General features: G+C 41.1%; 1 protein-coding gene across 5 annotated transcripts in view; it reads left to right on the top strand.

Annotated features, from left to right (window-relative positions):
- The window catches only part of ARMH3 (armadillo like helical domain containing 3), a 128,668-nt gene that overhangs the window by 27,760 nt on the left and 78,120 nt on the right, over positions 1 to 22,788 (top strand). For all 5 annotated transcript variants that reach the window (XM_050336709.1, XM_050336725.1, XM_050336717.1 and 2 more), the window contains 6 exons: positions 1,822 to 1,923; positions 6,387 to 6,445; positions 7,786 to 7,851; positions 8,943 to 9,012; positions 10,527 to 10,587; positions 13,457 to 13,545. In XM_050336709.1, coding sequence (XP_050192666.1) covers positions 1,822 to 1,923; positions 6,387 to 6,445; positions 7,786 to 7,851; positions 8,943 to 9,012; positions 10,527 to 10,587; positions 13,457 to 13,545 — 447 coding nt within the window. The remainder of the gene's footprint in view (positions 1 to 1,821; positions 1,924 to 6,386; positions 6,446 to 7,785; positions 7,852 to 8,942; positions 9,013 to 10,526; positions 10,588 to 13,456; positions 13,546 to 22,788) is intronic.

Genomic DNA, 22,788 nt, shown 5'->3' with positions numbered 1-22,788 from the left:
ATATTCTTCAAGTTTAAGTTCATCCCCTTTGAACATGGGTTCCGCATAGCTATGGACGATGTTTGGGACAAGGTTTCACCAGCACCTTGTGCCAGGCATTACAGTGTTCCTGTCTCTGCTGGAAGTGCATTTCTGGATATGTAGAACCACTCTTGAACCCTTTGTGTTGGTAGTGTGTCATCTCATGATCTGATAGTGTATCATGGTATTTTGTTGGCAACTGATGAACTCTAGGTTTACCATGCAAATAAATGCCTGAATTCCTGACTGATCCTATGGCTTAACATTGTGGAATTTCATCTTCTATTTATTATGTGTTCATGTTTTTATACTTTGTGCGCAGTCTGATATTCCTCTGTGTTTACATGTCCCAACTTTGTGCAATTAGCAGATTTCACAGAATATTCTGAGTTGGGAGGGAGCCACGAATATCATCGAGTCCAGCTCTTAAGTGAATGGTTCATATGGGGACTGAACTCCACAACCTTGATGCTTTTAGCACCATGCTCTAGATTAATTAGCAAGCAACTGTTTCCTGTGCCCAGATCACTCACAAAAATGAGAACTATTATCTGAAGTGACACCTAAGGAATTCAAGCAGTAGTTTCTTCTCAGACTAATAATTTCTCCAATTGCTTCTCCTTTACCAGAGCTTTGATGTACATTAAATTTATGTATTGGTTCCCACCTATCTGCTTCACTCTTAATTTTTCATACAGAACTGTATTAAGTGCTTTACTGAAGTCTTCCTAGACTACCTCCATCAATTTGGGGTTTCTTTTGTCTGAGCTAATTTATCTTAAATGGTATCAGACTGGCAGGATCTGCAGGTAAATGCATGCTGCATTTTTACCACTTACCTTTTTGCTCATCCCTTTCAGTATTTCTCATAAAGCTTTCTGAATGGGAAGGATGAGAACAGCCCTTTAGGACAGCTCGGGCACAGTCATCAGTAAAAATGTGGCTTAGTCACATGATAGGGGTTTGACAGTTCATAAACTCTGTGCTTCAGATGGTGCATGGGGAGTGAGCAGGAGGCACATTGTGCAATTAGCTGAGGAATTGAGATGGCTTCTTGTGAAGTCTAAGGCAGATGATGTCCACTGTTAAGATGTCAAAAGTACAGCTAGTATCCCAGAGAAATGCCAATGAACTGCTGCAGGTATAGAATGTACATTTCTGCTCCCTTCTGGGTTGTGATGTATCCAGCATAAGGTGTGACTGCTTTTGCTTCTTGATTTTTATAAAACTGCTCTTCCTGCGTCCCTTTTCTACCGCTTTGGTCAGTAATTGTTACGTTATGTCTTGTGTGTTGCTTCTGCAAGACAGACTCTTGCTGGGAGAGAAGAATAGAACTGATGTGGATCTTTTGGAACGGAAATTCTAAAATGGATGAAAGAGAATGGCCTTTGCTGGGCACATCTCTTTCCAGATTGAGAACGGTGTGAATGTTATCTGTGTTGGTTATAAGAATTAATTGGATATCAGTGCAAATATCTTGAGCTCCCTAGGCTGGGAATGTCAATGAGTGCTGAAACAGCAAGCTGAGCTCCCTCGGGAGAGGAGCAGGAGCAGGACAGGGAAGGATATCACTTTGCCAGGTATCACAGCCTGTGCTTAGTTTAGGAAAATGGTCTCTGAGGGAGTGGTACCAGTCTTCACAACAAAATCTTTCCTGGGTGGTCAAGAGGGAGGAGGAGGTCAGATGGCCCTGCGAGTAAGCTGATCCTGCCTTGGGTCTGTCAGTCCATGTTTTGGTTGTCTGTATAGTCATTTCTTGTATTTGTATAGGATAAATGTGTCTTATCTGTTTTGTTCCAGTTATAAGCTCTGCAGAGCTACCTTTGGACGCTGATGTGCAAACCAGCAACCTGCTGATAACCTTCTTGAAGTACAGCTCGATTGTGATGCAGGACACAAAAGGTAAATGAATTCTGTGGATGCAGCAAACAGTGCTTCTTGAAGTGAGGAGGTCACAAGAATATGTCTAGTGACTCCAGAAATAGAAGTGAACTGGAGTCCCTTTAAAGGAATTCCACCTTTTGGGAAAATTAAGTGATTTCTTATTGCAAAATGAGAGTTATGAGACTCAGACTTAATGCTGGCAGGAGAGATGTCAAGTATGAAAAGAATTTAATAATAGATTATAGTACCTAATAACCAAGCCTGTCCATATGCAGGAGGTGTGAGCATATGATTCCCAACTGTCAGAGAGGGGAAGTCTCAGGGACCAGAGAACTGTACTTTAATGAACACTTAGAAACTGACGCACGAGGTAAAGCTCAGCATTAGGAGGACATATTTTCTTTGTCCTTTAATACTTAGCAGTTAAACAGGTAGCTATGTAATTGTAAAGAAGACAGCAGTGACTTACACTGCACTGGCAGTAATTTGCTTGAGAAAGTATCTTTCCATGTTGTGCTTTCTGTTTCTCCTCTAGTACTGTGGCGGTTAATTTCAGCTTGCTAGAGTTGAAGTATTGGTTCATCTCCTGCTCAGGGTACCCAAGGGTGCTGTTTTGCCCCGTGGTTGTATGGGCAGGACCATAGTGTGAACATAACAAGTGATCTTTGCACCATGTTTTAGCCTATTACTGACTTTTGCTGTTAAGTTAGATGTAGCAACTGAATGAAAATAGGATGTTATCTGCCGAGCTATGATACATCAATTATTGAACTTCATGACTGCTTGGCATTGAATAAGAGAGCAGGCAGGAGAGTTTCCTTGTACCTACTAGCTTACAGTGAAGTTACACTTGGCTGCCTTGTTCAGTAAGCAAGCTAGTTGAGGAAAAAGTGAATAAATGAAATTAGGACCGAAAGGGACTTTATGAAAATATCTACTGCACCCCTGTCCAGATTTCGGCTGGGACGCAGTTCATTTTCTTCTTAGTGTCTGATACAGTGCTGTGAATTTGGGATTCAGTATTGAATGATATTGATACCACACTGATATTTTGGCCCTGGCTAAGAAGTACTTACTCTAAGTCAAGGAATTTTCAGTTCTCATGCTGTGCCAGTGAGGAAGTGCACAAAAAGCAGGGAGGGAGCATGGCTGGGATAGCTGACCTGAACTGTCCAAGGAGATATTCCACACCATGGAATATCACACCTAGTGGATATACTGGTGGAGTTACCCAAAAGGGGCCAGTTGCTGTTCAGAGATGGGCTGGGTATTGGTCAGCAGGTGGTGAGCAATTGTATCATGAATTGTGTTGTGCGTCACTTGCTTCTCTTGGGTTCTGTTACCCTCTCTCACTCTGCTGATGATTATTATGATGATGTTTTAATTATTAAATTGTTCTTACCTCAACCCACGTGGTTTATTTTTTCTTTCTGATTCTCCTTCACACTGGGGAAAGAGGAGAAGCACTGGAAGTGAGTAAGCAGGTGCATGGTATTTAGTTGCTGTCTGGGTTTAAACCTTGACAACTCCTCAAAACCAAGGCAGAATCAGGTTTACCTGAATCTTTTCTCAGAGGTGTTGCTGACAGGTTGGATGAAGACACTGTTATAGTGGAGCACCATTTTCAGACTGTCCATTTAACCATCCTTATTGTAAGAAAGTCTCATATGCTTTCTAAATTCTTTGCTAGGGTTTGAATTACTGTCTGTCTTCTCCAAGATAGATATTGAGAATGGATTGTTTCTTTTTTCTTTGTGTCAGCCTTTATGTATTTGAAGTCTGCTTTCATGTTTCCTTTTGAAGTAAACCACATCAGTCTTTGCTCAGTCATTTCTAATAGATTGTACACATGAGGAGGGTTTACCAGCTCTCTAATCATTCTCACTTGCTTTTCTCAGGGTCTGTTTTGCAGATCCAGATCTCTGATGGAAAAAATTTGTGTTTTTCAATTTAACTTCTGCACTTATTAGTCACCGTAAAATGAAAAGTCTGTGCAGGGACTCAGGAACTGCCAAACTGAATTAGTTTCAGATGGAGTGAAATCTGATAGAGGGGATTCCTTACTAAACAAACCAACAAGGGATGAGTTTATTATGTTATGAGACAGGAGTTGATGTTTCTCTCTTTGCTTTGGTTCTAGCTTGTGTAATGTTTGAAATTGGTCTGGCTGATAGACCTAATCTCCCTCCCACCGTGGCAATGAGCTCCACTGATTGAGCATTTAAAAAAAGTGTGCCCTCCGAACCAGTACTTATTAATTCTAGTGGGCATATTCCTGTCCTTATATTTTGATTCTAGATGGAGCCCTGCCTAATTTTTTTCTTGTATAAGGTCAAGCGTGGAACAGACTGCCCAGGGAAGTGCTCGAATCACAATCCCTGAAGGTATTTAAAAGACATGTAGGTGTGGCACTTTAGGGACATGGTTAGATTGGCAGTGCTAGGTTAACAACTGGACTCCATGATCTAAAAGGTCTTTTCTAACCTAAACAATTCTGTGGTTCTATGTGACACCAATATAGCAAGAAGAATGAATAATTCCAATTTACTCCAGGTGTCTTGAGACAGGTGGGAACACTTAGAGGGGAGACTGGTTTGTTCCATATCCAGGACTAGACAGTTGTTTTGGTCCTGTCCTGGAGAACATAATTTAATAGATTGTGTTTCCTAGATCCTCCTCTTGTTGTCAGTCAGAGGCAGCTGCCTTGGGAGGAACAAAACCTGTGTCATTTTTTCCCATCGGTGAAACAGGGTTTATGGTTCAGCCCTTAGAAAGTGGCTTGCTTTGTTCCTTTAGTGAAGGATGCTGTGAAAATACAAAGTGTCTGTGCAAATAACTGCTTGCATAGCTACCCCAGTGCTGCTGAAAATGACGTGATGTTCACAGAGCATTGGCGGAAGGCAGAGTATTCGGTGTGAAATGAGCCTTTACAGCATCATCCCCAGAGAGAGAAGTGGTAGCAGCACCTACAGAAGTATACAAGGAGGCCGTACAATATGAATATAACAAGACTCTTGTGTATCGGTGTTATTTGAGGCCATTTCTCCTGCTTTCCTGGAGTACAAAACTTTAAACGTTTTAGCTGAGATAAGAAAAGAGGAGAGACATTTAACTCTCCCATTCCAAAATTCCTCTTCATCTTACTTAGTGAAGCAAGATGAAATCAGCATACTTCAGGGCCTATCTTCTTGTAAATATCTGTCCCTCAGCAGCATACTAAAGAAAACAAGAGGCATCAGACTAGACAGCAGCTAGCTAAGCCCATTCTGTTTCTATAGATTACCATATACACACCAGCTAACAAAGTGTTTGTAAAAGTCATCTGCAAAGATGCAAGGAATTTGACTGTCTTGTGATTTATATGAAAGTGGGTCTGACTCTTTCATATTTCCATCTTCTCCAAGTTTAACTCTAAGGCAGATGCCTGGGATGGGATGTTTAGTAGTTTTATGCTTTAGAAAAGCTGTTTGAGGTCTCAGGAATGTGCACTTCAGGATTTAGTTATAGGTATGTTGTTGTTTTTTGTGTGTTTGTTTTTATGGGTTTGGGATTGTGTGATGTGAGTGGTTTGGTTTTTAGAACGAAGATTTTTAAATGAGCTTGATTGAACAGTGCCTTCAACAAACTGGTCTTACCTGGCACTGCTTGGAGAAAAGATTGAACCGGAGGCTTGTTCCATCCTACAGTCCTCTATGACTATGTGTATCTTGAGGGTTTTTTATATTCAAGGTTAAAATTGAGAGAGAAGAGTTTTTAATAATCCAAGTAAAAATTGCATTCTTCTACCTTAGTCCCTCTTTATTAGTGAGTCTTTCAGCCCTCCAATTGTCATTCAAGGTCAAAGCTGCTTGAAATTGTGAGATGAATAAGAAGTTGTGGAACATGATCAGTGTGAAACTCTTTGGCTTAAAATGCTAAGTCTTTGCAGACTTCCTTCTTTCATAGTTTTGCACAGAGCAAAGTAGGTCGTGTCTCTCAGTATTGGGGTTAAAACTCGGAACTTTGAACATAATGTCAGGAGTCATTCTACTACACCGTGCTACATCCTGCTACACCGTGCTGTGCGTCTGACAAAGCTTTGCCACTTGTTTCATAACCTACAGCAAAGGTGATGTTTTTCTTTCCATCTTTTCGGAGAGGGAACAGTGTGTCTCTGCTATGACAGAAAGACAGGGTCTAACCCCAGTATTTAGAGTAGCTGTGGAAGTAAAACTGAATGAGACGGAAGCCCAGTGGATAGTTACAGTGCTGTTGGAGGTTCAAATCTGAAACTTCTGCTGTGAGTGCAGACTGTGGGGTGGGATTTAGTGGACAGGCTGGAGGGTGAATGCTTAATGGGAATAGACTATTAGCTATCCCAGAGGAAGTAGGAGTATGAATAACCTCCAAGCTGGGCTTTTCTTTTGCTGCAACAGCTGTCTTGCTCTTCAGCCTTGCTAGGCTTGTGTGGCTCACAGAGGACTTGTTTTTCTTCTTTGCAGATGAGCACCGACTGCACAGTGGCAAGCTGTGCCTGATTATCCTGACATGCATAGCAGAGGTAGGTTTCTTGTATGAAGCTGCTCAGGAGATGGTGTGTTACAGGGCTCTACCTGCCTCTGGTGGAGCAGTTCAATATCCACAGTGGAACTGAGTGGTGAGGATCTCAGGCACTTAATGTTTTGCTAATAAACATGGTATAGTACTGTTAAAGCTGATTTGAAACATGAAAATTGGATAATCTTATTTGGGTTAGCCAACTCCCAAGAATGAAGAGAAAAAAGAATGAACCTAAGCCTTTTCTCTCTTAGCTGTGAAGTGACCTTGTGGTGTGGCTTTTAGATGAGTAATGTGCTAATGGCTTTCAGTTCTGTGCTGTTCATGGGAAACACGGGCTATGCCATATCCCTTCTGCTGAAGGAGGATAGAAGTCTGAAAGAAAGTCACATGGCTGTAGGTCCCTACAAGGAGAACAAGTAGCAAGCGTGATATTAGGCTGAGAAAGCAGCATCACAGAGCTAGGTCAGCAGTCCTGGCAGAATGTGGTCGTGTCTCATGGGAAGTGTATACTAATGGTCCAACTGATGTCCTGAATGGTGGTTGTGTTTGCGTGGCATTTGCATTTTGCTTGCTTGCAAATAAAGACCTTTCATTCTTAACAAAGAATAAAAAGCCATGATGTTGATAGCAAGTGTAAAGATTCTGAAGTAATGTTTCTTCAGGGTACGGCCTAAAAACTAATCATTTACATTTCAAATTTTTCTAATTAAATGGTTTTGGCACTTTTTCTTCAGATGGATGCATAGATAACACAAGATAAGAAATTGTGTTTCTCTGTAAGAAGGGCATGCTTTGATTCTGGTATTAAGTCAGTTATATTTATTACCCATCCTAGCTGTGCATTATCTGGAGAAGTCTCTTTAATTTAGAGGTGGTGTTGGAATGAGCTTTGCCTGAGGGGTGGAACAGCTGCTAGTATTGCAGTAACTTCTGGCATGATGGGTCCATCAAAATGCCAATTTAAACCTTCGTCCACACAGTCACAGAAACTGGTGTGCTGGAGAACCACCTTCATATATTATACATCTGGAGCACTTGTTGAACTCTTGACACAGTGGTGTGTGCAGTCCAGAGTTTGAATGAGCAGAAGAGGAGAATGGAAAATAAATTGCTAACCAAACAAGCAGTAGTTCAGGCTTTAGTTAAAGTGGAATTGGGGTCAGGAGGGGTTTACTTTTGTGTGACTGGAAACATAGGTGGGGGCAAGAGGAAGTTACAGATGTCTTTTTAACTTTATAGTTATATATTGGGAGTATTGCACTGAAACACGTGTGATTTGAGAGGCAACTGTGAGATGTTGGGCTGTTCACATTTCTTCCCTTTTCTTGCCCTTTCCAATAGGATCAGTATGCTAACGCTTTTCTTCATGATGACAACATGAATTTTCGTGTAAACCTACATAGAATGGTGAGTCTTTTCCTCCAGATTGCTTTCTCTTTGGGATGCAAACTCAGAGGACTGGAGACCCTGTATGTTGAAAACTGTGTCACAGACATCTAACCTAGATTGCTAAGGCATGTGGAAATACTGTGAGAAACGCAGCAGTTGGGGAATGATTTTGAAATTGCTCTCAGAATGTCTCTTCAAAGAACAAAGAGCTGGTTGCCCTGTCAGTGAATTGAGAGGCCTGTGTAACTGGGGAGGAGCTGCATATTATGAGGTCTCTGAGGAAATGAGTGGCAGAGGGAATGTTCTGCTTTAATCTTCAGCAAGCATGAGCCCTCATGTGATATATAATAGCCAGCTGGAATTACACTGAGTGCTCTCATTTGGCTTATGCTTCATCCTGGGTGGAGTGATTCACCTTCAGGGAGGAAAGTATTTTTTCAGAGCTTTTTCCTATAGATATCTGTGGGGGGAAGTGTCCTTAGCTATCTCATGAAGCTCTGTAGTTACAAGTAACTTGAATGGTTATCCTAACTTGATGCATTCTGTCTTTGTGGTACTGGCAAAGTCCACCTTATCTGACAGTGAAGCAGCACTTAAAAGCGTCACTAATCCAGGACAGAAACAAACATCTTACTTTATAGTGAGCATACTCCAAGGATGCCAGTCCCTACCACTTAACAACAAACTTGCCATCTCGTTAGCCTTTCTGGTCTGTTACAATAAAACCAAAGCCATTGAATAATGCACACATTGTTGAGAATACCAGTCAGACTTCTGGGTCAGGAACCAAATCATTATGCTAAGCAAGGGGGAGGAATTGCTGTGTGATTTGTTTTTGTCTTGTGGTGTTCCCCCCCCACCCAGTATAACAGTGCCCTCCAGTTACACAACTGGAGAAACAAAACCCTGGCATGGAAAAGCAGGCACAATTTTGCTCCAGCCATGGCCTTTAGGATTAATATAGGTAAGACAGCAGTTGGAGAAAAAGACAAAGGGAAGTCTGTGCTGCTGATGCTATTTGCTTGAAAAATACAGTAATACAGAGACTGTCACTTCAGACTGTCACTTCAGGCTTCTGCTGATTTCTTTTCATCTTTGTGTGTTTGAAGCCAATGAGACATCGTAAGAAAGCAGCAGACAAGAACCTGCCCTGCCGCCCGCTGGTGTGTGCGGTGCTCGGTGAGTGTTGCCACAGTACTGTGTGCTTGTGGTTCCCAGAGCACCTCTTGTTGTGCAAGAGAAATACGAGGTTTGTGGCTTAAGTGGAGGGGTGGATGGGCTTAAAAGGAGGACAGTTAAAAACTAAAGATGTTTCCAACAATGGAATGTCCATCCCCATACTATACATGGCTGCTTCACAGACAAATTAAATCCAAGATTGCAACTTTGTAGCAAAAAATCCTATATATATTTACAGTAAGCTTTGCAGAAGCCGGTTGGCCCCTTTGATATGAGTTAGTAACAACAGGGAGGACAGTTGATTAATAAATTCAGTTTTAGGTGAGTGTGGTAGCAATTAGCCCTAAGTACTTTGTAGGCGATATGAGGATGGCAAACCTATGGAAGGGATATGTTTGTGAATGTGTTTACTGGGTGTTTAGCCTTTTTTGGGCAAAAAACCAATAGGAATGTCACTACCTTTGATTGGTTTTGCCTGTGGATATGGAGGCATTATTAAAAGCTTTTCATACAACACATGGTTAAATTGTGACTCTCATTACTGTGGAGGCCAAAAGAATAAATGGGTTCAGAAATGGATGAAGCCTGGGTCCTGAATGACTCTTAAACAGGATGGTATGGAAGTAGTCTTAGACTCCAGCGTTTTCAAACATGTGCTTGTTGAAGCCAAGACACACTGACTGCATGAGGAGTGTTTCTAGACTTATCAGATCTCATGCACTCTTTCCCTAGACTGTTTCTAGTCACTGTTGAGTCACACTGCTGGGCTCTAAGTGCCCTAGGAGGTTACAGCTCACAATTGTTACCACTGGCATGAGATAAACATTTTATGCTGAAGTTGTACTGCGCATACACACATTCCGATATCATTATTAGCTGAACTATAGTAATTTATCTCTTTCAACTATATTTCTGTATTCTTCACCTCTAATCCTCACATTGGGAGCCCTTAAATGGGCAGTCCATTCTCCTTTTTTCCTTTTTTTTCTTTTTTTTTCCCTGAGTTAGTCTTAAGGAGAAGCCTTGCCTATGTTGAGATCAAACTAACTTTACTTCAGAATTTGTTATAGGGAAAAATAGGTGTTACCTACAGTGTCTCTTTAAGTAAACTTCTAGTTTGTGCATTGTTTCTTGCAAGAATAATTTTCTAAAATGTGCTTCTTAAGGGAGTTTTCCATTAGTGACAAGTCTTGAAATATGAGAGCAATTCTAAACATCAGAATTCATTGTATAGTCTTTATTTGGCTGTTAGAGGGGGAAAGTATGTGGGGAAGCAGTGCCTCAAAGCAAAAGGGTATAGTATGTGCTGTCAGTTTCCAGTAGTTTCTTTTCTGATTCTAGAGGATGTCCAATGCTCTTTAAAACAAATAAACAAGTGAAATTCCTCTCATCTACGCAGGACTGTTGTCTGGTAGAGGTAGGTAGGTAGGTGGGGCAGTTTGATTTCCTCACAGTCTATAAGAAGTTACCAGTAGCCAGCTCAATACTTACTTAATCATTTTCTTTTCTGTCAGATTTGATGGTGGAATTCATTGTAACACACATGATGAAAGAATTTCCTATGGATCTCTATGTGTAAGTGTTGTGGGGTAACTCACTGTGATTTTATTTGAAGTTTGAATTCGGGTGGAATTCTGCTCCCAGGGCGATCTTCCTGCTGAAATAACGCTGTGGCTGGTGGGGAGTAGGATGGCGTTTCATGAACTCTTCCAGTAACTTTTTCTACTTCTAAAATCCTCTGTGTGCCAGAAAATTGAAAGTGAAATGAATTTCTACCTTTCAGACTGTTTTCCTAATCTACTTGATCTAACACAAAGAGCTTTTCAGCCTAAAAGAAGTTTCATAACACAAAGTCATTGCAAGAATCCCCACTTCCCAGAAGGTGAATCTTGCTCTAGAAACAGAAAAGACAGTTTTAAAAACCCAGGGATGACTGATGTGAGGCCTGGAAGGCAATGTGGAGAGGAGGAGAGGTTTAAGCTTGAAATAGCTTGCAAGGGGTAAAACTTAGCAATGGGCAAAAGGAGACAAGAGGACAGAACTACTCATGAGCACTCCATGGGTCCCACGGGGGGCCCCTCAAATGCTTTTGTGCTGCTTTAGCCTGGAGGGCAGAAATAGGATTTAGGCAGATTGTTGGCTTTGCTCTGACTGTTTGTACAGTGCTGAATTTCCCCAAGGCATGAACAGCACTATATTCTGCAGAAAAAATAAAGACACATAGGATGTTTTCCCTTAAGGTAACTTTTCAGCATGTTATGATTTTGCCCACATAACCCTGCAATTACAGTGCCTTTTCAAAGGTTGTATAGTTCAACTGAGTTTGTGAGAAATGTTTTTTTAATGAGAATTGCAGAATTAGTTGTAGATGGGTGTAATGCACTGGAGTCTCACAAGAAAGGTGTGAACTGCTTGGGCTCAGAAGTAATGTCACATCCAGAAACCCCATGAGACTAAAAATAATGAGCAGTAGCAACCACTGGTGGACATCTGTATCCATTCATTTTGGCATGTTTGTGCAGTCCTTTCACTATACTCCTGTCTGAAACCATCCCGTAGCAGACGCAGTTATTGCAGACAAAGTGGGTGTTCTGAATGCACAAGTAGTGTCATACTTCTCTGCAGTGCATTTAAAAGGTGACAACATGAAGCTGCTCAAGGGCAGGCATATTAATATTTAAAAGAGAAATCCAGATTGCTTAGACCAAGGGTGCTTTTTGTCCATTATGGGTATTACGAATCCTCAGCACAAAACTAAAATACAGAGATACCCCACGGGGATGGATGTCTTCATAACTAATGAAGTTTCACAACTAAAGCAGTGTAGTCTGGGAGTCTAGGAAGGGGTACTAGGGCTGTTATGCCCCTTCTGATCCCTTTCTGTCCGTGCCAGGGTTTCACAGTAGCTGTATGCTACTGTGTACAATCACAAGGTTTCAGTGATGAGATGTGTATGCAGATTATTTTGCATTAACAGCTATTGTTATTATAAAGAAATGTTTTAGCCATTAGCAGATTCTCTCTGGTCAGTGCCTTAAATAGGGTTTGGCTTTTTTTTCCTAGAGAGGCCAATTTTAGACTTACAGCTAAGCAAATATGTAGGTGAAGAGGTGCTGGGCATTGTCTGGTACCAGTGTCATCAGAAATAGGAGGTCTCTTCCCAGAGTGATTACTGTTCATGATCTGAAGACAGCTGTCTATCATAGCTGGTTTGCTTCCTTTTCTTGGTTGAATTTATGAGAATGCAGTTTTAAATACAGCACTTACTGTGATGCTCAGAGATTATAAATGGTGTTAACTTTTGTTCATTCAAAGTTAGTTTTAGTTCTTACCTCATTGTGGTATTTTTGGGATCATCTGAAGGTCTGAAAAGAATAAGGTACACCTTCTGCATATTTTTTTCTACAGCCTTATTTTTAAAGCCTGCTCTTGAACTCTTCAGACCGTTTGGGATAAATTCCATGCAAATTTCTAGGATTTGATCTCTCTATGTTTATCTGATGTGTAGTGTCATTCATCAATGTCTTTTCAGAAAGATGTTCACATTAATGAGATATGTCTTTGAGAAATAAGAATTTGGGGAAAAAGGAATTTTTCTTTTTTGAAGCCTTCCTTCTATTTTTTCTAAATGTCAATAACTAAAAATAGCTTGACCTAACAAATTGAAATTGGTATATATTTTTTGTCTTGTCCTTTATGATAGCTAGTGTTAGAGAATTTGCTCATTATACTGCATATTTAGTTCTGATATTATTTGTGAAGAATGTTTGTGCACCTGAGAGTTTGTATGAGTGCTAGATGCTTTAGAGACCTACAGGATTATTTGGAGACTTGACAAGTACACTAGCTGTGTTGAGGGATTCCAGAGCTTGTATGTGTAGTGCTTGATCATTCTAAAACTCCACCTAAATTGTTTTTTTAAAGAAATTGGAAAAATGAATAGAAATATCTTTTTTTTTTTTTAAGTAATTAAACCACACACCTCAGTCAAACTAAAAATTCTGTCGTTTTTTTGGCACTCTTACTTCCCTTAGCCTGATCATTTGGGCCAGAGAAACTGAGAAACTCCACTGTGCTCAGATTTTACAATAACTTGCAGTATCTCCTACACATGGAGCCTCCAAATTAAGTAACTCATTTTGTAGAGCTTATGAGGTTCTCAGGTAAGGGTAGCAAAGAGTGGAAAGTGTTAATTAAACAATGAATGTGCATTTGTGGTCAGTCCAGTCCTGTTGAGCTTAAACTGACATACAGACCCCTTTCTTTCATTTTGTCTGATTCTTTTTTTGTTTCCTTTAGGAGCTCAAAACCATGAGTCCCATCCTCCTCTGATAGTCTTCGAGTTTGTCTGTTTCTATGGTGCTGATTTTGAAGACATTTCCAGATTTGATGTAGAATTCCTGGAAAATGCAATGTCATTAATCCTTTGCCCTCTCTTTTCCAGACGGTGCATTCAGATTGTGCACAAGCTGCTGTGCTACCAGAAGAAATGCAGAGTGAGACTTCATTACACCTGGAGGGAGCTCTGGTCAGGTACTTTGCATCTGCAGTGACAGTTAAATAGGAAAAGCCCAGAGCAGTGGCTGTTTGGTGGCTGTGACTGCTCGTTCCATTGCTACAGGGTTAAACAGCAAGCAGCAGTTTTGTTAAAGCATCTTTATTTTGCTTCTCAGTTGCTACATGCAAATTGCCTCTTTTGGAAAGCCAGTTCATTATCATAATGGTAGCTAATTTACTTTCTTGTCTGGCCATGATCACCATGGTATCCAAATGTCTTTGTTTTTCTGTTTCATTACCTGAGTCCCTGTTCACCTGATTGGAGAAATGGAGTAATTTTTTTGGAGTAGTGTTTCTCTCAGGTATTTGTGAGTAGAAGGGAAACAGGCTCTTGGTTAAAGGAAGGTGGACCTTACTTTTCCTTTTTACTGTCAGAGCTGCATACACATAGAGTAGTGTGTGCAGCCCCTTCTGAACAGAGCAACCTAGAAATGTCAGTGTGAGGGAAGAGAGGCTTTTAACTCTGACCTTTGAGTTGATGGTAGATAAGTCTATTTCATACCACTTGTATCCAGAGATAGATAAATATTAAGAGGTTTGACATAGTCTACTGGACATAGCTTTGTAGGACTCTTACATGATGCAGTTATTGCGTGGGAGGTCTGAGGAATGGAGTAGCAGAGTGGATGATGAGACCTAATAGGTGTTTTTGGTGGTTAAGGTGTGTGCTTCTGTTCTTATCTAGCAAGCAGTGAAGTAGCTCAGCTAGGAAAGTACAGTTAATCCCCTTGCTGTTGTGGCTTAAACAAGAGCTCTATGAAAATTCAAGGGAACATGGCTCTAATTGTGTATTCCTGGAGCTGTGCTTGAGACCTAGGATCAGCAACTTGGCATGGTGTAATGCAACTCCCATCAGAAATTTGAGAGGAGGCTTTTGAAAAAGGCAGTGATGAGTGGTTTATGAAGCTGTTCTCAGTTAACACTGAGTACTTACTTTCAGTAGCCTTCCCCAGCTGAGTTGTAGGTACAGAGAAATGAACCAACAACCTGAGTCACTTTCAGTTATGAGATTTTCACTTTGTGTGACATGTGGCCCATTCAGACTTCCTAAATTATTCCCACAGAAGGTGAAACAGGTGCCACTAATTAAGGGATTAGTGATTTCTTTTCAGTTGTTTTCATCAAAACAGAGCCCCTAGAGGCATGGCTGCAGTGTAGTGCCAGTAAGGAGAAATGTGTGTACAATGTGGATGCCTTCTGTGAATAGAAACTGCATCTGACAGCATATGTGATATCCTCTCAATAGTTAACAGTGAACCAGAGCCATTTCTGCTTGGCCAGGCTGCGCTGGATCTTTGCTACACACTGGCAGTATGAAAGTTTCAAATATAATACCTTTTTGCTTGAAGGTATTGTTCCACAGCTCAGTGAGCACACTCTTAGGCATCATTCAATCCTTAACTTTACCTATTTGGGGAGGGGCGGGGTGGGGAATAAAAATCCTTGCTGCATGCTGAGATTCAGTATCTTGGGATATTCTTGTTAGCTGTCTCTAATTAAATGGTGTTTGTATAGTGCTTTGGAAACATAAAGGGCCTCAGAAGTATTGAGTAGTGCACATGCTTTAAAAGCAAAGCAGTAATGTAAAAAGCACTCAGGTTGATCAGGTTTCTGTGAAGAACGTGGAATGTCTGCACACCTGATGTAACTGAAAAGCTTCATGCTTACTATGGATTTCTGTGTGTTTTAGGGAGATCCTCTCATGTGGGAGCAAACTACTGTAAGAATGTTTCAAAAAAATTTTTATAGGATGTTGAGGTGAGCAGACAGATTCCTCAGTAGCTGTCAGGTGGTTTATACAGGGTGGAAGGCCCTGGATGGAATGGTACATACATCTGTAAAAGGGCACATCCTGGCTACTCCAGGTGTGCTTCTAGAGTGCTGTATGCAGAGTGAACACTAATTGGCAGCCCTATCTTGAGATCTATTTCATAATTAACTCTTATACTTGTCAGGGTTGCTCTTTGATTACCCAGAATGCTACTGCCTTTGATGTGAAAGAATGGCTATTTCCGTGGTCTTGATCTAAGTGACAGAAAATTCCAAACCAGAGCACAGGACTTGTGAATTAATTTCTATCCTTCATATGACCACTGGGTTTTTATTTTGGATTGAGGACTTTGAATTGGATGGACAACTGAAAGAGAACAGCTGTTCACTGTAAGGTCTGAGATCTCAGGTTGCCCCATCAGGTGTGCTTTACAGAAGGTCTTCAAGCCCACACTTGTCTTGTAGAATGACAAGGTGTGTGATGAGTGAACCAATGCCCCTGTGGTGCAGTGTGGATAATAGCAATGGAGGACCCCCAACAGGGCTGAGTGAAACAAAGAAGCTGGAGGGAATTGGTGTAAGGGAGTATTGAAAGAAAGGGAGGGAGTTCTACCTGGCATGTAAAAGGAGGAGAGTTTTTTCAGGCAGAAAATTGAGTGGGAGAAGAAGACAAAGAGACTACTGTGGGGTAGGTAGTCAGTATAAGGTGCGGAGGAACTGAGATAAAGGTTGTAGGTGGAAGCAGTAGCAATGTATGGAGCCTTCTGTTCACTTGCCTATTCTAATGTTAGCTAGTCTCTAATTAAGGAAAGCCACTCGTGTGTCATCTGATTGATTGATGCTCTTCCTTTGTGAGTGCCTTGTCTTCAGTAGGGAAGGCCAGCAGCACTTTGAGAAACTTTCTGCATTTACTTGTCTGATTTTAAGTTGCAATGATGGCAGGGAAAAGCAGCAGAGCCAGGTGTTTTGCATCTCTCAGGACACATATAGGACTTTTATGTAGTCTGTCATGCTTTTTCGGATATGCCACTATATGGCATATTGTTTACATACGATTTTATTTCTGTTGAACTTGCTTTTGCAGCATCTGAGCTTGCAGAAGAACAATACTGTAAGTCTTTGGATGTCATCCAGCCTTAGCTCCTCTATTAGAATAATTTTTTCGTTTTAAGTCAGGGGGCCAGGACTATGACACTTAAAGCAGTGTAAATCTCTAGCTGTGCAGACCTGATGACCAAGAATGTTTAGCTGACAGAGGAAGATGCAGGAATTTGAGAGCTGGAAGCAGGACTGACAGAAAGGAAAATCTGTGGGTGGCAGAAGTAGTGTGTATAAGCTGACATGTAGCTATAAGTAGTGTAAAAATAAATACCAGGTCACTAGTGGAGCTAAATTCCAGAATATCTTACAAGGAATGCTGGAGAATAAAGAGCAGTTGTACTTTGATCAGCCTATGAAACTAATTGGCACGTGCATTTACTGAGAGGTAGACCAGACATTCAGATCCAGACATGTCTGTTGTTCTTGGTTCTTCTTTAATAGCCCTTTTCAGCAGACTATTCACTTCAGTTCCACCATCTGTGATTAGTGTGCAGCTGTATGAGCACTGTAGAAAACCTTCAGGTTTTTCATCTGTGACAGTGCACCACTGCTGGTGACTAGCCTGGAAATTTGGCCAAGATCAGTATGTCTGTGTTGACCCATTCTCCTGCAGATGTTTTGGCCAAGTGGAAGTCTCCTGGACAGTTATGCAAGGTACCTTATACTTTTTAAACATTGATTTACTGGATGTCAAGTGTAATTTATATACCTGATAAGAAAACTTGACTCGATAACACCCAGTTCCCTGCTCTCAGAAATAGCCCGTTATGCCCAATGTTTTTGGGCTGGTTTGTACAGCACTTGAGTGATGGATGGTGCTATATATATGTTGTTGTTGTTGTCAAGCATGTATAAGCTATGCCAAAAGAGTTTTCATGAGTCATTTAAGCTTTTTATATAAAAAGACCTCATTTCTACAACTCCTCCCACCTCAAAATTAGCAATGCTTGAGCAATTCACTCTGAGCTTAGGGGGTGCAGGTAACTTCTTTGCAGTTGCTATGGTTTGCTTTAAGCAAAGCCCATGTTTAAAGAAACAGAAAAGCAATTCTAATATGGACTTATAATAGCAAGAATAGAGCATAAAGAAATCTTAAACATAATGATGAATAATAGTGAAATTGCATTCAATTGCCCTAATAAATAGCTAAGTAGGATTAAAAGTGGGCTTTGCCATTAGTAAGTATTGAAGATGAATTTCCAAATAATTTTAACATGAGTTACAATTTCTTATCTTGTAGCTTAGTTAATTTGATAGATGCAGAATGCACTATTAATAAAGGTGCTTTAAATGTGTAGCACTATCAAGAAGTTAATTTTTCTTCTTTCTCAGTTTAGAATTATCAAAGCAGACTTTTACAATGCTGCTAGACAAAATTACTCTTTTCTTTTTTGGTTTTTTCCTTTTTGTAGACTCTTCAGATCTTTCTGTCAGGTTCTGTATTTATAATGTGAGGGTAATATTGCTTTCAAAATCTTTTTTTGCTTTCAAAATCTTTTTGGGTGAATACTAAAGATGTAAAAGGTTCCTCTGTTGAACATTTTAAAATAAAGAAGCAATTTTTGGGGGAGTAGAACCTCCCTCCCCACTCACTTGGAGTATATGTAACTCTCTTGCCCTTATGCAGTGCATATTTAAAGTGGTATTGCTTAGTCACTTTTCAGTCACAGAAATAATAGAGCAGTATTGATTACTGATAGTAGTTGTTACCTGTGCCATTTCTGGTTCTAAACTGTTATCAGGTCTGCTTAATTTATGTTGCTGAACTGGAAATCAGGTAATGTGCCTCCCCTTCATCTCTAATACCGCTGTCACTGTCCCATTCTGCAGCAGCTACCTGGCAAGGGAAGCTTGTCTTGCGGCTCTTGTGGAGGCAGGATTCATATACTGATGCACCAGACAGTCTAGTTCACTACTAAAGTGCTTGATCACTGGGTGCTATGAGAGTTTGGAAGATCATAGAGCTTGATCATTAGCAAATGACTTAAAAGATTTTAGGTAAAAAAAAAAAATTACCTCCTTACAAACTTGCAGAGTATCTTCCATGGCTTTAAAAAATGCTACTAATGTTCAGGATTCAACAGTGCTGTCTTCTGCATGCTTGTGAAGTCTTTGCAGTTCAGAGGAAGCCATCGTGACTCAGCTGATGGTACAGATAAGGCTGCTGTGTTAATTTCTGTGCAATGAAGAATTCTCTAATGTTCTAACAAAGAAAGAAATGTCCTTAAGCTTTGAAGGATGTTGAAGCTTAAGAGAATGGTCTCTTCAGCACAGCATCTTCAAAGATAACTAATAAGGATCATGTGTAGGAATAGGGTAGAAGAAATAGGATGCTTGTGTGTGAAGTGTAAAATGCTTCTGTAAAATGAAATCTGGGGTGAGTACAAAGAACGTCTGTTTGTCTCTGTTAAATGGTTCTACTTGAAGAGTAGAACTCTCTCTACTTTGGGAAGAGAAAGAAGTAAATATGTGAGACTTGACCTTTCAAATATCTTCCCGCAGAAATGCGTTCTGACTTCACTGCACTGCTTGTAAACTGTAAAGAGAACTGTGGAACAAATGCTAGAGTTTGAATGCCTTTGTAGGTCAGCACATCCTGCCTAATTCAGGCTTTACCTGGTGCTCACCCTCTCATTCTCCATGCCTTTTGAAGTAGGAGGCTGGCCCAACTTTTCAAAGTGGCACATCAGAATCTCCACGTGACCGAGAGCTCCCAGCCATGTGCCATATGCCATGCTGGAAATTTGGGATCTCATGAGCCCCTTCAGTACAAGGTGTTGCTGGCTTTCTAGTGCCACCTGACTGAGGGATGGGGTTGAAGTGGCGAGGATGGGCTCGCTCTGCTGATCCCAGAGGTAGTGGCAGCACCAGGAACTGAGGAAGGAAGAAGCAAGAATAGTTTTCAGGTTGGTTAAAGATGCAAGGGGAATGGGAGTTCTGAGTTAATGGAATGGGTTGGTCTTCAGAGGTTCAAAGGATCTTGACCTGGGAGGATGGAGAGTCTAAGGTGAAAGGGAGGTTATAGTGTGTTAGGAGGAATGGGAGACCCTGAGTAGGATCTGGATAGGATGAAATGTGGGATTAGAGCATTAGGGAGGCTGGCAGGTGTTACTGGATAGGAACTTTGTGTTAGAAATAATTGCATGATACAAAAAGGGAGTTGTTCATCACTTTTAACTTTCAGGGATGGAACTGATATCCTTTTTCTGTTCTCTTATTTGAATGACTTGCTGGGACCATTCTTTGGTTTAGGAAAATTAGGAATGAGAGCTAGCATCTAGCTTAGTTGTGTATCCTGGGTATCTATCATGTATGGTATGCTTGAAAGAGGAAAGGATGTTTTCTTCTCAGAACGGTGTTTGGACTGTTTCAGATGTGCTTATGGCTTCTTTCTGTGTCAAGAAGGACTAGACATGACTTCACAGGTCTCATTAGCACCCTGAGGGAAGAGATGCTTACCTCTAGGATTGCAAAAAACAGCGAGATCTTTTAGTATTCTGATGAACTGGATCATTAAGTTGAAGTTTTTGAATTAGCGTTTGTTTTTTAAGTGCCTCAGTAGATCAGTACAAAAATTGTGATTAAGTAGCATTTTATGCATTGTCCTTGTCTATGGCAACTTACCTCTTCTTTACTTGTAGATGGGTAACCAGCAAGCTTTATATCCTCTTCCTTGTCTTTGGAACTGAAAGAAAATAGATAATATTGACCACCTATTTAGTAGGAAGCCCAACAGGTTTACAAACACTTGTTCTTGTTGACTTTAGTGAAGTTTCTGAGAATGTGGATTAATTCTGAAAACCTATTGGAAAGAATATAGTTTCTCACACAAACTAAAGGCTGTAACTGTTACGTGCCATGGAATATGTGGTGGGAATTAGCAGCCCTTAGAGGTTTTTCTTTACCCATGGAGTGCTGATGCTTGGGGCGTGTGGTACTGTGTTGGCCCAAGGTTGGTTCAAGGTTGGTGCAACTGCTGATTTACGTAATTTGTACTCCTGGCAGCACTCCCATGTTGCCCCAGAAAACCCCAGTCCCATCTTACAAAGCCCACTTGCAGGCAGAAGCATATGTGAAGGTCAGAAGGAAGACTGCAAATATCTTCTTGTAGTCTTCTGCTGCCATTCTCACCTTGTGGGCCAATTTCATGTTAACCTTTCCACATTTCCCCTTCAGCCAAAGCTAGAATATTTTTGTGGTAAGAGCACACAGACATTTGGTGAAATGTCCCAATATAAATCTCCTAAAGAGGATTGTGTAAGAAATGCAAAACCTCAGTGGCTTTCTTGTAAAAGAGGATGTTCTAAATTCCCTGCATGGGTCATTCTTAGGAAGCATCTTTTTTTACCTAAATCTTAGTGTTCTATTACTTAATTCTAGTTACCTTTAACATATTTTAATACTGATAATCAAGAGTTTTACCCTGGTAGCCAATGAACGGAAAAAGAATAATACAAGAATTTGTGGCTGTTTTTGGTCACCTGGTGAGATGAGGATGGGAATTTATCCACAGAGGCTTGCTCAGATGAACACAAAGGGAATTTAGTCATTTGCATGGACAAAAGTCTAGCAAGCTTTTGGTCATCCTGCCTCAGCCTGGCAGGTCTCATCCAGATATGTTGCTCTGTCCTGCAAATTACTTTTTAAATAAAGTTAGCAAACACTGGAGAATTTGATTGTGAATCCCTAGCAGTTTGGAGATCGTAGGAGATAGTGTGAAAATTTCTCCTGGGAAACAGTCCCATTGATGATAAAGTGTTACAGTCAGCTGTTCACAGCCCTTTCTTTGTCTGCACAGAGGGGCTGCAGCATTCAGAATGCAGTGATTTATCCCTGCCCCCTTTTTGTTTTCAAACAGCAGCACTCCTGGCTTCCTTACCTTGCTATCTTCCCATGTTCTCACACAATGTTTCTGCTTTTTCTCCAGATTCTCCTCCTTTTCTGTTTAAAAACCCTGTGCAAAAATGTGCAACCTTAACTCCCAAGACTACTGTTTAATTAACAGTGTGAACCTACACTGTCAGGCAAAACAGAACTGAGCTCAATACTTCCCTTTTCTCTAAAGAGGAATGAAGCTTGTGGGTGTGTGCTTTTTTATTTTTTATTTTTAAGAAAAAAAGCATATTGTTCATCTGAGCTTTAGCTTAAGCTGGAAAATTTGTGTTCTTTCTTAGTGCTTGCTGGATTGCCATCAAGCAGCATTGCTCTGGCATCAGCAATCAGCATTTCCATTAAGCTTGCAATTTTCACACTGGTGGCTCCATTTAGGTGGGAACAGTGAGTACTGGGGATGGGGGCTATAGAAAGAAAGTAAAGGGTTGGAAGTGAAGTGGCCTGCTTGACTGATCCTGGGAGCGGAGGGTTATGCCAGCATGTGCTCCAGCCCTCTGGCAAGCTGTTGATTCTCATTTAGAAAACAGGCTGCTTCCATGCCTGTACCCTGAGAGTCATGGGGAGAAGAGGGAACAGCTGCAGAGTGCTGGTGCTGTTGATGAGGAGCCTGCCAGTAGCCAGCTGCTTTCTGCCACAGAGCTGTGGTGGCCTGGAGGAGGAACCTGGCAGTGCCTGTGGCAGCAAGCAGGGGGGCAGCGTGGCTGTGGTTAGAGTGTCCAACCACATAATTGTTACGGGGGGGAGCTGGGTGCTCCCTCCTGATCAGAGCAGAGGGAAGGAGCTGAAGCATGTTGACTGGTGATGTTGACATTGCTTCCCCTGCTCCCCTGAGTGGGGACTGCAGCACTGGTGCAACAGTCTTGTTTTCTAGCGCTTTGGCTGATTGACAGGAAGCTGCAAGTGCTGTCAGTGAGTAATTGGTTCGCTTGTCCAAGAATGCTGGGATAGTTTGTGCCTCAGGGAGTTCTGGTGCATTAGTTTGTAACAGCAATGTAACTATTCCTTGGACACGCTTCCTATTCCTACAGCTCTATCTGGAAACTACCTCTGTTGGTTCTTTCCTGTCAAACCCAATCTGTAGATACTCATCTCCTGCTGAATTTGTTTTGATCACTGTTCTGCTGAGTGCCTGCCAGTGCTGAATGTGGCCAGATCTGCACCTTTTAACACTCTGGTCATCTCAGAATGTCGTATTTGAGCCTTTTGTTACCCTAGTTCTGAATTGCCTTTCAGTTACAGCATTTGCTACAGGTGATTAGGCTGGTCTGGGCTTTCTTCTCCTCACAGCTGCACAGTGGGCTATATGGTTATCCTAGTTTAGCCCTTGTGACTTCCAGTCTAGAATGAGAGTGGACTGGTCTGTTGTGAGAATCTGTTATTTCCATATTCTGCACTGTAGTCTCCCTCATGTAAGGAAATCATGCTGTATTTTGGAATGTGGAAGAGCATTATGAG

The sequence above is a fragment of the Myiozetetes cayanensis genome, unplaced genomic scaffold, assembly GCF_022539395.1.
Source record: "Myiozetetes cayanensis isolate MyiCay16 unplaced genomic scaffold, myiCay2020 scf10, whole genome shotgun sequence".
Classification (NCBI taxonomy): Eukaryota; Metazoa; Chordata; class Aves; order Passeriformes; family Tyrannidae; genus Myiozetetes; species Myiozetetes cayanensis.
This window is presented reverse-complemented; position numbering and strand designations above follow the sequence as displayed.